Consider the following 13,248-nt stretch of genomic DNA (forward strand, 5'->3'; position numbering starts at 1 on the left):
AGCGATATTTTAAAAATTATAAAATTTATTCAATTATAATATCCGTAAATAATAATAATAATAATAATAATAGTAGTAGTATTTATTATTGTAATATTCCATGTAACTATAATTATAATTGTATTATTATATATTGTGATAGATGATCCATATTTAAATTATCCACCGTAATAATAAATATAATAATATAATTATTATTATTTGTAATTAATATTTTATTCAAAAATTTATTATTATTATTCTTTATAAATAAAATAATTATAAGTATATTTTTAGTTTGATGTTTAAATCAGATATAAATTTAAAATATTGATATTTTCCAAACGCAGTAAAGTAAAGTTATTGGGAATCATATTCTCGGGATTCATTTTACCAGGAATCATTTTCCTTGCCAACTTTACTTTCTCACCAACCAAACATGACCATAAAGTATTGTTAGTGCAGAATGAGTCTCACCTTATTAGAGAGAAAAAACTTTTTAAAATTAGAAAGTGCATATTCTTGTAGGACAGACTAAAAAGGAAATAGTGCATATTCTTAAGGAACGGATGGAACAGTACATATTGTTTTTAATCATATATTCAAATTCTCATCACATAATTATGACTAATGGCTGTGGAGATCCAAAATAAAGTTTTTTATTACTCTCTCCGTCCTAAAATTTTGTCACATTTCATTTTCTACACTCGTTTTGGAAAAATGATAATAAATAGTTAAAGTGAAGAGAGAATTGTGTAAGAAAGAGAATAATGTATAAGACTCTCATCTACGTTATTCTTTCTCTTACTTTATAATCTCTCCACTTTAGCTATTAATTATCGTTTTTCTAAAACGGGTGTAGAAAATGAAATGTGACAAAATTTCAGGGACGGATGGAGTATTTTTTTTTGTTATTTGGACCAAAAGTAATAATAATATTTTTTAAGTTTTTTTATCAATTATATTTGTGCTAGGTTTTTATTCAATTATATTTGGATCCAAAATGCCACATTTAAGTATGTATAGCATGTTATAATCAAATTTGGATAAGCACGTGTGTGATCATATAATAACTTGCATAACAAACAACCATTTATGGATCCTTGAATTTCTAAATCTAAGGGGTGTAATTAAACCTTGTGAACATATTAATTTTATTAAATTAATTCGAAGGGGATAAGTATTCATTACACTTTTAACATTGTTTCAGACAATTTTTCATTATAAAGATGTATCACTATATCTAATTAAGTTAATTTAGCATGATTATCTTACTATAGTTAAATTGATGTTATCATATATTTACGCATAACATAATGGATATACCAAATTTGCTCTTATAACAAATTTTATTTTATTAATTAATTTGAATTAGGCAAATTAACATGATATACAATATCATTTATCTATTTTAAAGATATGTTAGTTGTACCTTAATTATTGTATTAAGATCAGTTTTAATATCTTCAATTCAAACTTCATCATTTCCAATTTTACATAAAGTTTAAATTCAGAGTTCTTGTCTTTTTGTATTTTGCATAATTTATAGCCGTTATTATGTAAGAAATATACTATATAAAAATAAACATAAAGAAAGAAGAATTATAAGAAATATACTATATAAAAATAAACATAAAGAAAGAAGAATTATAAGTACACTAGAACAAAAATTGATCTCATATACGAAAATATATGGCCAATAGTATGCATATACGTACAAATCAAGCATTAAATTATACTTGTATTAGGAGTATGTATTTAATTGAGATTTTAAACACATTTTCAATCCATTCATGATTATCAATGAAGGAAATGGTGGCTAACTTGTTAGCCTCTCCTTCACTTAGCTTCTTTGCCCATCCCACTCTTCTTGAACTCATTGAACCTGAACCTTTACATTTATACTCAGATAGTGACAGTTGATTCCTGCAAGTACATGTTTAAAAATCGATTAGATCTTTGGATATATTCTGATTTTGCATTTGGGTGCAAAATTAGAATTAACTTAAACTTTTAATATTTACTAGCAAATAATCCTAAAATTAAAATGAGAAAAATGTGGTTAGTTGTTGCTGGTTCTTTTCCAAGCATCCCATCCTTGAGGAACAATGTGGTTACTCTAGCATAATTTCTCCACAGTCTTCCAAGGTACACTTTCCCATCCCCAATTATGTTGCAGTTGTTGAACACGAACCCGCTCTTATCATTAGGGTTCTCTCTCCCTTGAGCTGTGATAAATCCTGGTCCGTTTACAGATCCCGCAACTACGCAACCCTCCAAGAATCGATGTGTTGACTTTGTATTTAAATTTGGGATTAGCCCACTTTTTTGCTAATTAATTACCATATTGGCAATCATAATATCTACAAAATTGTAAAAAAAAAATTTAAAAAAAAACACAATAATTTTCTGACAGATTTTCCGACGGATTATTATCAGTCACTAATTACAAACGGATATCTAACATTTTTAGCATGTACTTACATATTATCGATTATCAATCTAACATTATTAGTATATAAGTTTTATGAGTTACTCAATTGGTTTTAGCTTAAATATCCTGATTATAATTTGCTCGAACAGATCTCGGAAACACTAATTACCTCGTATAAGGATTGGGCAGCACCAAATATGAAATCTACAGCACCTTCAATGGTTCAACCTTTGTAGTAATGTCTGCCTTGACATCCCACAAGGTGTCTTGCAATCCGAAAAATCCGCAACGGAAGAAGGCTGATTTGTCGCCTTTAATCCGCGCTGCCACTGCTTGATCCATCGGATTTCTATTACTCTTTGGGGGAGAGTTGTAAGAATTCTGCACATGCCAAATAATTACTTAACCTAATCATCCAACCGGAATGAACTTCATTAATTTTAGCACGTGGTGCATGTGCTTATTACCATGAACGATATGTCTTTGGCTATGGTGTTGTTAGCTTCAGAACTGAAAGTAGCGGTTACATCAATGGCGCCATGACCATTCCACGAAATGATGGTGTTTTTAATTCCTGCTCCTTTCAGGATTATGAATGGCTTATCCTCAGGAATAATCACTTGTTCCCTACAACAAATCAACATCATATGATATTTTAGTTGGGACAAACTAAAAAGAAAAATGAATATTGTTACTAACCTGTAAATGCCTTGTTTGATGTCAATGGTAGTCCAGATAGTGTTTCCGGAAGGAACGGAATTAATGGCGGCTTGCACGGTTGTGAAACCACAGCGCTTCGATTGATCAACCACGATTGTGGCTGCGTTAATGGAAGAAATTGACGACAAGAGAGACAAAAATATGCAGATGCACCATTTAGGAGATGCCGTAATTTTTTCTTATGAATGTAGTAGACGAATACACTTTGCTCTATTATACTAGATTGTATGCTCAATGATTAATTTACTGGAATGATCAATATGTATATTGATGAATCCGCGAATTTCTGATGTTAGTGAATGCAGGAAAATACAGATCACGACACAAAGAATTTACGTGGTTCGATTTACTGAAGTAAATCTACGTCCACGGGAAGAAAAGAGGGCAGAGTTGTATTGCTTGACCTGTTTTCTACAGCTTACAAATACAAACTTGCTATTTGATATTTTATCTCTAGAGAGCGAGAGAAAGAGTCCCCTTAATCTATCTGATCTAAGTTCTATTTATACATTGAACTAAGATCGTGGCTTGCATCACCACTAATGATGGTTGTGGATGTCGTGGAGGTCATGCGATCCTGCATGGGCCCACTATCCTGCATGAGTTAATGACTGCTTGACACCACTAAATAGATCGTGGGTGTAGTGGAGATCGTGGAGGTTCTGACATGAGTTGACTATCTCCCAGTTCGGTCAAATACTGAGACCGAACTGCTGAACTATTGCCGAGCAGCTTTTGCCGGTCTGAGAGTAGAGCTTGATTGGTCGGCTTTTACCGAGCTGTAGGCTGGGGCCGAACTCTTTGGTAATGCCGAACTGATTGGTTGGCTTTTACCGAGCTGTAGGCTGGGGCCGAACTCTTTGGTAATGCCGATCTGATACTCTTCCTTGGGCTTTGGGCTGATGGGCCGTCACTGCTGTTGGGCTTGTTTAGTCCGTACTCCATCACTACCCCCCCCGAAAAGCGAAGTGAATTACTTCGGCGAAGCGAGTCACTTCGGCATTCTGGATAAAGGTACGGGGTAAGTTGATGTTTGTCTTTGGTCTGATGAAATAAACATCTTTGACCGGACTCGTCTTTGGTCTGATGAAATAAACATCTTTGACCGGACTCGTCTTTGGTCTGATGAAATAAACATCTTTGACCGGACTCGTCTTTGGTCTGATGAAATAAACATCTTTGACCGGACTCGTCTTTGGTCGGATGAAATAAACATCTTTGACCGGACTCGTCTTTGGTCTGATGAAATAAACATCTTTGACCGGACTCGTCTTTGGTCTGATGAAATAAACATCTTTGACCGGACTCGTCTTTGGTCTGATGAAATAAACATCTTTGACCGGACTCGTCTTTGGTCTGATGAAATAAACATCTTTGACCGGACTCGTCTTTGGTCTGATGAAATAAACATCTTTGACCGGACTCGTCTTTGGTCTGATGAAATAAACATCTTTGACCGGACTCGTCTTTGGTCTGATGAAATAAACATCTTTGACCGGACTCGTCTTTGGTCTGATGAAATAAACATCTTTGACCGGACTCGTCTTTGGTCTGATGAAATAAACATCTTTGACCGGACTCGTCTTTGGTCTGATGAAATAAACATCTTTGACCGGACTCGTCTTTGGTCTGATGAAATAAACATCTTTGACCGGACTCGTCGTTGGTCTGATGAAATAAACATCTTTGACCGGGCTAAGCTTGTGTCCTAATTTGGCGAGTTTTATCGCTTGGATCGGACTTTCCCTTGTCCTAATTCGGGGATCGGACTTTCCCTTGTCCTAATTCGGCGAGTTTTATCGCGTGGATCGGACTTTCCCTTGTCCTAATTCAGGCAAGTTTTATCGCGTGAATCGGACTTTTGTTGCAGTTCGTTTCAGACGAAGTGCTTGATTTTTAAGCTGAATTGTGGTCTTGTATCCTCTTTAGAAGCTTGGACTTCACAATCGTTGGCTTATTGCAGTTCGTTTCAGACGAACTGCTTGTTTAAGCTGAATTGTGGTCTTGTATCTTCTGTAGAAGCTTTGACTCACAATCGTTGGCTTATTACAGCTCGTTTTAGACGAACTGCTTGTTTAAGCTGAATTGTGGTCTTGTATCTTCTGTAGAAGCTTTGACTCACAATCGTTGGCTTATTACAGCTCGTTTTAGACGAACTGCTTGTTTAAGCTGAATTGTGGTCTTGTATCTTCTGTAGAAGCTTTGACTCACAATCGTTGGCTTATTACAGCTCGTTTTAGACGAACTGACATCTCTTCGGTACGGAGGAGATGGAGTTCTCCTGTGGTTCCGGTACCGAGGAGGAGCAGGAACATGTCGGGGTTGAGGATTCTTCTTTCCGGAAGACACGGCACTACTGCGGTAGTGACTTTCATGTCTGGAGGAGGAAGGAGAATCCACCCTTTTCGTCTTCGGCTCTTGGCTCTTTTGCAGGAAGGCTAAGAACTCATCCTGCTTCTCAGCCAAGAACAGCTTGACAGCCTCATTCAAATCAGGCTGCTGGGAAGACTCGGTGTGTGGACCTTTTGAGCGGCTTGTTCCTTCTCCGTGAGAACTGGAAGTAGATTTTTCACGAGGCTGCTTTCCAGGCCTATGGGCTGCTGGATTAGCTTCCTCATGGTTATCACGGACGGAGGCACGGGTGTTATGTGATCTGGTAAGCATTTTTTTGGTAGAAGAGGATCAAAAACTCGCTTTATCACAAATTTGGTTCTCTGTTTCCCACAGACGGCGCCAATGATGAATCCGCGAATTTCTGATGTTAGTGAATGCAGGAAAATACAGATCACGACACAAAGAATTTACGTGGTTCGATTTACTGAAGTAAATCTACGTCCACGGGAAGAAAAGAGGGCAGAGTTGTATTGCTTGACCTGTTTTCTACAGCTTACAAATACAAACTTGCTATTTGATATTTTATCTCTAGAGAGCGAGAGAAAGAGTCCCCTTAATCTATCTGATCTAAGTTCTATTTATACATTGAACTAAGATCGTGGCTTGCATCACCACTAATGATGGTTGTGGATGTCGTGGAGGTCATGCGATCCTGCATGGGCCCACTATCCTGCATGAGTTAATGACTGCTTGACACCACTAAATAGATCGTGGGTGTAGTGGAGATCGTGGAGGTTCTGACATGAGTTGACTATCTCCCAGTTCGGTCAAATACTGAGACCGAACTGCTGAACTATTGCCGAGCAGCTTTTGCCGGTCTGAGAGTAGAGCTTGATTGGTCGGCTTTTACCGAGCTGTAGGCTGGGGCCGAACTCTTTGGTAATGCCGAACTGATTGGTTGGCTTTTACCGAGCTGTAGGCTGGGGCCGAACTCTTTGGTAATGCCGATCTGATACTCTTCCTTGGGCTTTGGGCTGATGGGCCGTCACTGCTGTTGGGCTTGTTTAGTCCGTACTCCATCATATATATATACTCCGGTTGAGTACACGTGTATATGTTAGGATTTAATTATGAAGTCAAAACAAGGAGTAAGCTTTCATAATCTTGTTGATGTATGATGGTCTTCGTTCCTTTTTTATCCATTTACAATCGAATATTCAATATTTTTCCATAATTATATTCTTTTTTATTTCATTCCTAAATTTTGTTGAATTTGATTTCAACTTAGACCAAAATAGTCAACATTTATATGAGATTGCACAAAAAAAATTAATGCACTGTCCAACAAATGTGCGTTACAAAAGCAAAATACTTTGCTAAATAAAAATGGTGGATAACTAAAACGAAATTAAAGCATATTGGATACAATTTGAATTTCAAGCACAAAGACCATAAGTTTTGAAGTTGTGTTTCACATTTAAATCAGTAATTTAATAAAACCATTATCTAATTAAATCGATTTATGCATGATCCAATTCATAGGACGCGCAGATATGAAAAATAGAAAGTTCGTTTTGAAATAAACTTTAGGTTAAGCCATCAGTTTCTCCTTCTGTTCATTTATTTGTATTTATAAATTGGTATAATTTCATGAACGTAAAAATTAAAGATAGCAAAATATGTGTCTTGATACGGCGATAATGAGCTAGTACTAATATTTAAGCAAATAAACTGAAACATGTATTTAGGCGATAATGAGCTACTAATATTTATGCAAACAAACTGAAACAATCATGTAATTTAGGATATCCTAAGTTGGATTGCACACGTAAATCATGCCCCTCGTTTTTCTTTCATTCAATATTTAATTGTAATAGGCATGTGTTAGTGGCTGATCTTTTTGTGTAGAGATAAAAAAGTGTTCTAATTGACATTTGTTTCGTGTTCAATTTTCGGTTTTGAAATTTATTTGATTTCATGAGTTTTTATTAGTATAATGAATTGTTATATATTGTACACATTTGTAAGTTTAGAAATTGATATAATGATATTGTTTCTCATTTCATAAATGTGAATTTATAGTTTCTGCAAATAGAAAATCAATTGGATCGTGGATCACTTCGATGTAATTACCTCTAACCTCTAATTTTATATACTAATGCACAATGCTTGACACAATAAAATCCATATTTGCTCATTTAAATTTGATTAAGCTTTTCCATTTTAAGTATATCTTGTTTACTTTGAAATAATGCTTCATAGCCTTTTTTATTGACCTGATACTTTTTAGGCCCTTGAATTTGTGCTACGTAGCCTTTTTATCTAGAAATGATTTTGTAATTGTTAACAATCATGGATGAGTCGCAGAAGATGATTTTAAAGAGTTCATTCACATATGGAGAGTGAAGCCCAAAACCATTAGGTGTAATGTCATAACTGCAATGTACAAAATGTGGAACACTGTTGTTTCTGAAAGGTGAAAAAAGGCCTTTAGTTATGGCATGATGAACTGATATCTAGTTGTACAGTATACAAGTGTGGATTATAAACTTGTAGAGTAATTTCTACTATTTGCTAATCTGAATGCAAATTGAGTACATATTATATTCTATGTTTGCCTACCTAATTGTTTTGCTTAAGCAATTGGCTGCTTCTGTGTGGAGGATCTTTACATGTACCATTTACTAAGGTTGGACAGGAAAATGTTTCTTCAAAAGAACAGCAATAGGCATTCCCAAGAATCCCATAAAAATGCTGAAGAACCATTGCATGATTGAGAGAGGTGTCGTGCTTGCAAATGTCCCGAGGCATTCGATGATAATGATCTGGAAGAAGACGGTGGAGCCTAACACTATCACGAAGACATAGTTGTCCAGTATGCCTCGGAGCACGTCTACTTTCTCCATTTCTCTTGAGTTCACCTCATTGAACAACTGCAACATGAACACAAGTTGGAAGCAGCTAATGCAAGATGGAACAAGCATCAAACAGATAGATAACTACCTGGCAGAAGACGAACGTGTTGAAGATAATCGTGTTTAGTACCAAGTCCGAGTCATCGTGCTTATGGAGGAAGAAGAATGTCTTTCCATGCTTCTGAAGGAACCAGATGATAAGGAACTGATAAATTGATTGGCCTAAGATGTTCCTCCACATGATGTTACTAATGAAGTTTCCCTTCCTCCCGACAGGAGGCCTCTTCATCAGTTCGTCGTTAGGAGGCTCGGTTGCAAGTGCAAGTGCACCAAGTGTGTCCATTATCATATTCACCCATAGGAGCTGAACAGCTGTTAGAGGAGCACTTCCTGAAATTTGCATAATTTGAGTGATGAAGAATTATCTTTGAGAGACTATGTATAAAGATGTGTTGTGTAATTCACCGGTCTTGCAAGCTGAATAGAAGTTGACGGCCAGTGCAACGACATTAACAGTGAGCTGGAACTGCACGAACTTTTGAATATTTACATAAACCGAGCGCCCCCATTTGGCTACTGTCACGATCGTGGAGAAATTATCATCCAGAATTATAACATCAGCACTCTCTTTAGCTACCTGAAATCATTCACCTGTTAGACTCAAATAATGATTGGAGTTCAGAAAAGGTGGCATTCATACTACCTCAGTCCCAGCAATGCCCATTGCAAGTCCAATATCTGCTTCGTGAAGTGCAGGAGCATCGTTCGTTCCATCACCAGTGACAGCCACAACTTCATTAAACGTAGTTCTCAGGTGTTTGACCAATGTATGTTTGTCCATTGGCGAAGAACGAGCCATCACCTGGATCTTGGGTACGAGTTGGTGCAACTCCTCCAAACTCAGTTCGCGAAAAACTGGACCTTCTATCGCGATACCATCATCGGTTAGTATCCCACATTCTCTAGCAATAGCTTTGGCAGTATTGATATTATCTCCGGTAACCATCCTTACAAATATTCCAGCTGAACGACACAATGCAACCGACTCAGGGACTCCAGGGCGCACGGGATCTTTGATCCCCACGATCCCTATGCATGTGTATCCTGAGGCAGGAATGTCATCAGTAGCAGAGAATCCATTTTCAAGCTCCATATAGGCGAGGCACAAAGTCCTCAGAGCTTCGTTTGCAAACTCATCGATAGCAGTCTTCAAACGATTGATAGACATCTCATCCAATGGTACAACTTCACCATCTGAGTTTAAGGCCTTGTTGCAAGCAGCCAAGACTATCTCCGAGGCACCTTTCGTGTGAGCTCTGAGACCTCCTTCTGGGAGTTCCAACACCACCCCCATTCGCTTCTTTGTGGAGTTGAATGGCTCAAGCTTCACTACTTTGTATGCTTGCCTCTCTACCTGAAAATCCCCTCCCAACGACAGGCCTAACTCGAGAATAGCTGCCTCTGTCGGCGTTCCAAGAATCTTCTGCTTCCCGTCCCTGCTCACCACCACTTCTCCACCTGTATTGTTAAAGATTGATTGAAGCAGAGTCTTCAACACGGATTCTGGGAGCTTAGACTTCATTTCTGAAACACTTCCTTCTCTGCTCAAATCCTTGACAGCCATTGAGAAGCAACACTTCACCACAGTCATACGGTTCGTTGTAAGTGTACCAGTTTTATCACTGCAGATATTGGTGGCTGATCCCATGGTCTCACAAGCAGCAAGATGGCGCACCAGCGCCTTGTCGTTCATCATCTTCTTCATCGCGAAGGCAAGGCTCAACGTGACAGCCAGAGGCAGGCCTTCAGGGACTGCCACAACAACAATAGTGACAGCAATGGCAAAGTAATCCAGCAGCTCAAGAGCATCGTCTACCGTCCATCTTGACGCCGTGTGCTCTCCCCATTTATGACTGATCATCTTCTGCACCAGAACAGCAAATGTCACCACAGCAAACAACAGCCCCACCTTCCCAATAATGGTTGCCACTCCATTCAGCTTCACCTGCAGCGGTGTCTCATCGTCCCCTCCTTCACTCAACGTCGCCATCAGCTTACCCCACTGAGTCCTCATCCCAACTGTTGTCACTAACATCTTACACGACCCGTCTTGAACCTTGGTCCCGGAGAGGAGAAAAGGGCGTTCGAGGTTGATCACGACCGGCTCGCTCTCTCCTGTTAGACTAGACTCGTCTATCAAGAGGGAGAATCCAGAGAGAAAGAGGCCATCAGCAGGGACTTGATCACCAATGGAGAGATGCACGATATCTCCAGCAAGGAGGCTGTAAATTGACATCTTCTCCCTGTAGCCATTTCTGGTGACTTGAACAGAGACCTTCTTCTTTTCTTTATCCAAATCTTTAAACTGCAGGGACTGCTGGTAGTCACTGGTGGCAGTGACGAACACAACGAGTAATATGCTGGTGGCGATGCCGATGCCGTCATGGGCGCCTTTAGGCCATCCTTCGGTTGGTATGCCGACGATGAGGGAGAGAATGGCGCAGGCGCCGAGGATCATCAGCGTCATGTCGTGGAGAGCCTCGTAGACGAACATCCAGAAGCTCTGGGGCTCGCACTCTTGGAAGGTGTTGGTGCCGTACACGCTGCGGCGGCGGTCGAGGGAGTCGCTGTCCTCGCTGGGGATGCCGGTGGTGGAGTCTGTGGCGAGCTTGTCGGCGACGCCTGTGACGTCGCCGTGTTGCTTGAGTTTCTTCAGATCATGGCCCTCCACGATGGACTCGAGCTCCTCTGCACAGATCTGGAAACCGGCGTCTTTGACTTCTTTGGGGACGGTGTAGTCGTCGTCGCTCAGCTGCATGCCTGAAAACGTCAATTAGTTTGAGGCATTTTGGCAATGATCTTAAAATAAATAGAAAGTCAAACTAATGTGCAGTCAACAATTCTAACCTTGTATGAAGTGAAATGCAGCTTTTGATACGAGGAGTGCCACTCTGAACTTCTCCTGAAATCAAACCAAGATACAACATCAAGATGGATGGGTTGCAAACTCAGAGACAAAACTAATATAGAGTCGAAAATCCTAATAAATATGAATGAAAAAGAGGATGAACATGGAATACGTGATTGGTTTTGCGCATGGCGGCGGCCTCGTAGCGTTTGGAGAGGTTGGCGGTGAATCGGAAGCGGCGCTTGTGGTTCTTGACGACGCCGCAGAGGCCCCTCCACCGCTGCAGCACCTCCTCCGGCGCATGCTTGTGCTGCACCTCCCATTGCTCTCTCAATAAACTCTCCATCAGATTTTGCTTCTCACGGAATAACAATTAACTGCTTTGGGCATTGCTCCAAATATTTGATCCTAACTATGTTTAGGCCATGCTTGAATTGGTGATCGTGATTACCATTCTATTAATGGGACTACGCTCTTTTTGCAGCCTCTTTTCTAGGAAGGTTTGAACGTAGAATGCGCTATTTCCACATTTATTATCTTATACTAATAGTCACATATGTGTATTATTACAAACTTTAAAATTCTAGTAATTTTTTGTTGTGACTGAATATCAGTTGTGGCAAACTAAAGTTTCATTATTATGTTATGTGTATATCACACCAACAATAAGAACAAACTAAAAGCCGAGATCCCACGAGTCTAGTGAAGATATTCGATTCATTTGATTGTTTAATAGCGATGTATTTTTATTTGACTACTTTCAAAATTACTACTACTGCCGCTAACTTTTTTCCAATTCTAGTTTTCTTCTACAAACTCATGTTTAGAGCATGCGTAGCAGTGTGCTCAACACAACAATACGACGTTCCATAGTGATGAGCGTGCAGTGTTTGGACGCCTATACGTGCAACGTGCTTATAATTGAGTTTAGTCGTCCAATATAAAAGTGACACAATATATTTAATAAATAACAGCCCAATAGCTAGTTTATTAAACTATCACTTTTTTATTTTAATTTTCATATATAAATACTCCAATTCTCACTTCATTTTCCCCACTTTTACATTCTCCTTTTTTTCTACTACAATTTTATTTTTATTTTTTTTGCCTTTTTCTTATAAATTAGAGTGAACTGCAAAAATGGTCTATGGACTATGGGTTTATCTCGCTCATAATCTCTGGACTTTAAAAATATCGCCAGACAACCATGGACTAAGGGTTTATCTCGAAATTGGTCATTTTGCCATTTTTTGATATGAAAATACCCTTTTGATGGTTTGTGTAATTTGGTATTTTTACATTTTTAACATTTTAAATCTGATATTATTTCAGTGATGTATTAAATCCGATATTATTTCAAAATTATCATTCTTCTTCCCTTTTGTCATCCTTCACTTTGTTTCTTTATTTCAATATTAGATTTAATTTTATAAAATAAAATTTTAAATTTAGATTTTTAAATATCAATAAAATTTTATTAATTATTAAAATTATTAAATAACAAGAAATAATAGTTTTAATCAATAAGGTATGCCGACGCCAACTTAGTTTTAATCAATTTTTAATAGTTTTAATCATAAATAGATCATATAACACGATTATTCTGAAATAAATATGCATCTAATGTAATACTAATATAATTTTCGTTTATTTATTTAAAAATAATCAAAATTAACTAGAAAATTTAAACAAAATACTCCTATATAAAATTTGTAGTCAACTTCATACTATATAATCACAAGCAATTATAACAACCGAACAAATGCTAATTAGAATAGCTCTTATTTTTCTATTATGATTAATATTATTTTTCTATACTTCTTCGATTCGACTGAATATTATATTAAATAACAAAAATTAATGGTTTTAATCAATATTTATAGTGTCCAGGAATTAATAATTTTAATTAATAAAAATTTATTGATATTTAAAATCAAAATTTAAACTTTAATTTTATA

At 37.6% G+C, this 13,248-nt stretch overlaps 1 protein-coding gene and 1 pseudogene across 1 annotated transcript; both read right to left on the bottom strand.

Annotated features, from left to right (window-relative positions):
• Positions 1 to 1,712: 1,712 nt before the first annotated feature.
• On the bottom strand, positions 1,713 to 8,148 carry LOC121776631 (annotated as a pseudogene).
• LOC121776327 (calcium-transporting ATPase 2, plasma membrane-type-like) lies at positions 8,028 to 11,636 on the bottom strand. The gene is made up of 6 exons (XM_042173503.1): positions 11,463 to 11,636; positions 11,290 to 11,344; positions 9,086 to 11,202; positions 8,848 to 9,019; positions 8,471 to 8,772; positions 8,028 to 8,400 (listed from the first exon to the last, which is right to left on the bottom strand). The coding sequence occupies exons 1-6, from the start codon at positions 11,634 to 11,636 to the stop codon at positions 8,152 to 8,154; spliced, it is 3,069 nt and encodes a 1,022-aa protein (XP_042029437.1). The 3' UTR covers positions 8,028 to 8,151.
• Positions 11,637 to 13,248: the final 1,612 nt, after the last annotated feature.

This window comes from Salvia splendens, chromosome 18 (genome assembly GCF_004379255.2).
Source record: "Salvia splendens isolate huo1 chromosome 18, SspV2, whole genome shotgun sequence".
Classification (NCBI taxonomy): Eukaryota; Viridiplantae; Streptophyta; class Magnoliopsida; order Lamiales; family Lamiaceae; genus Salvia; species Salvia splendens.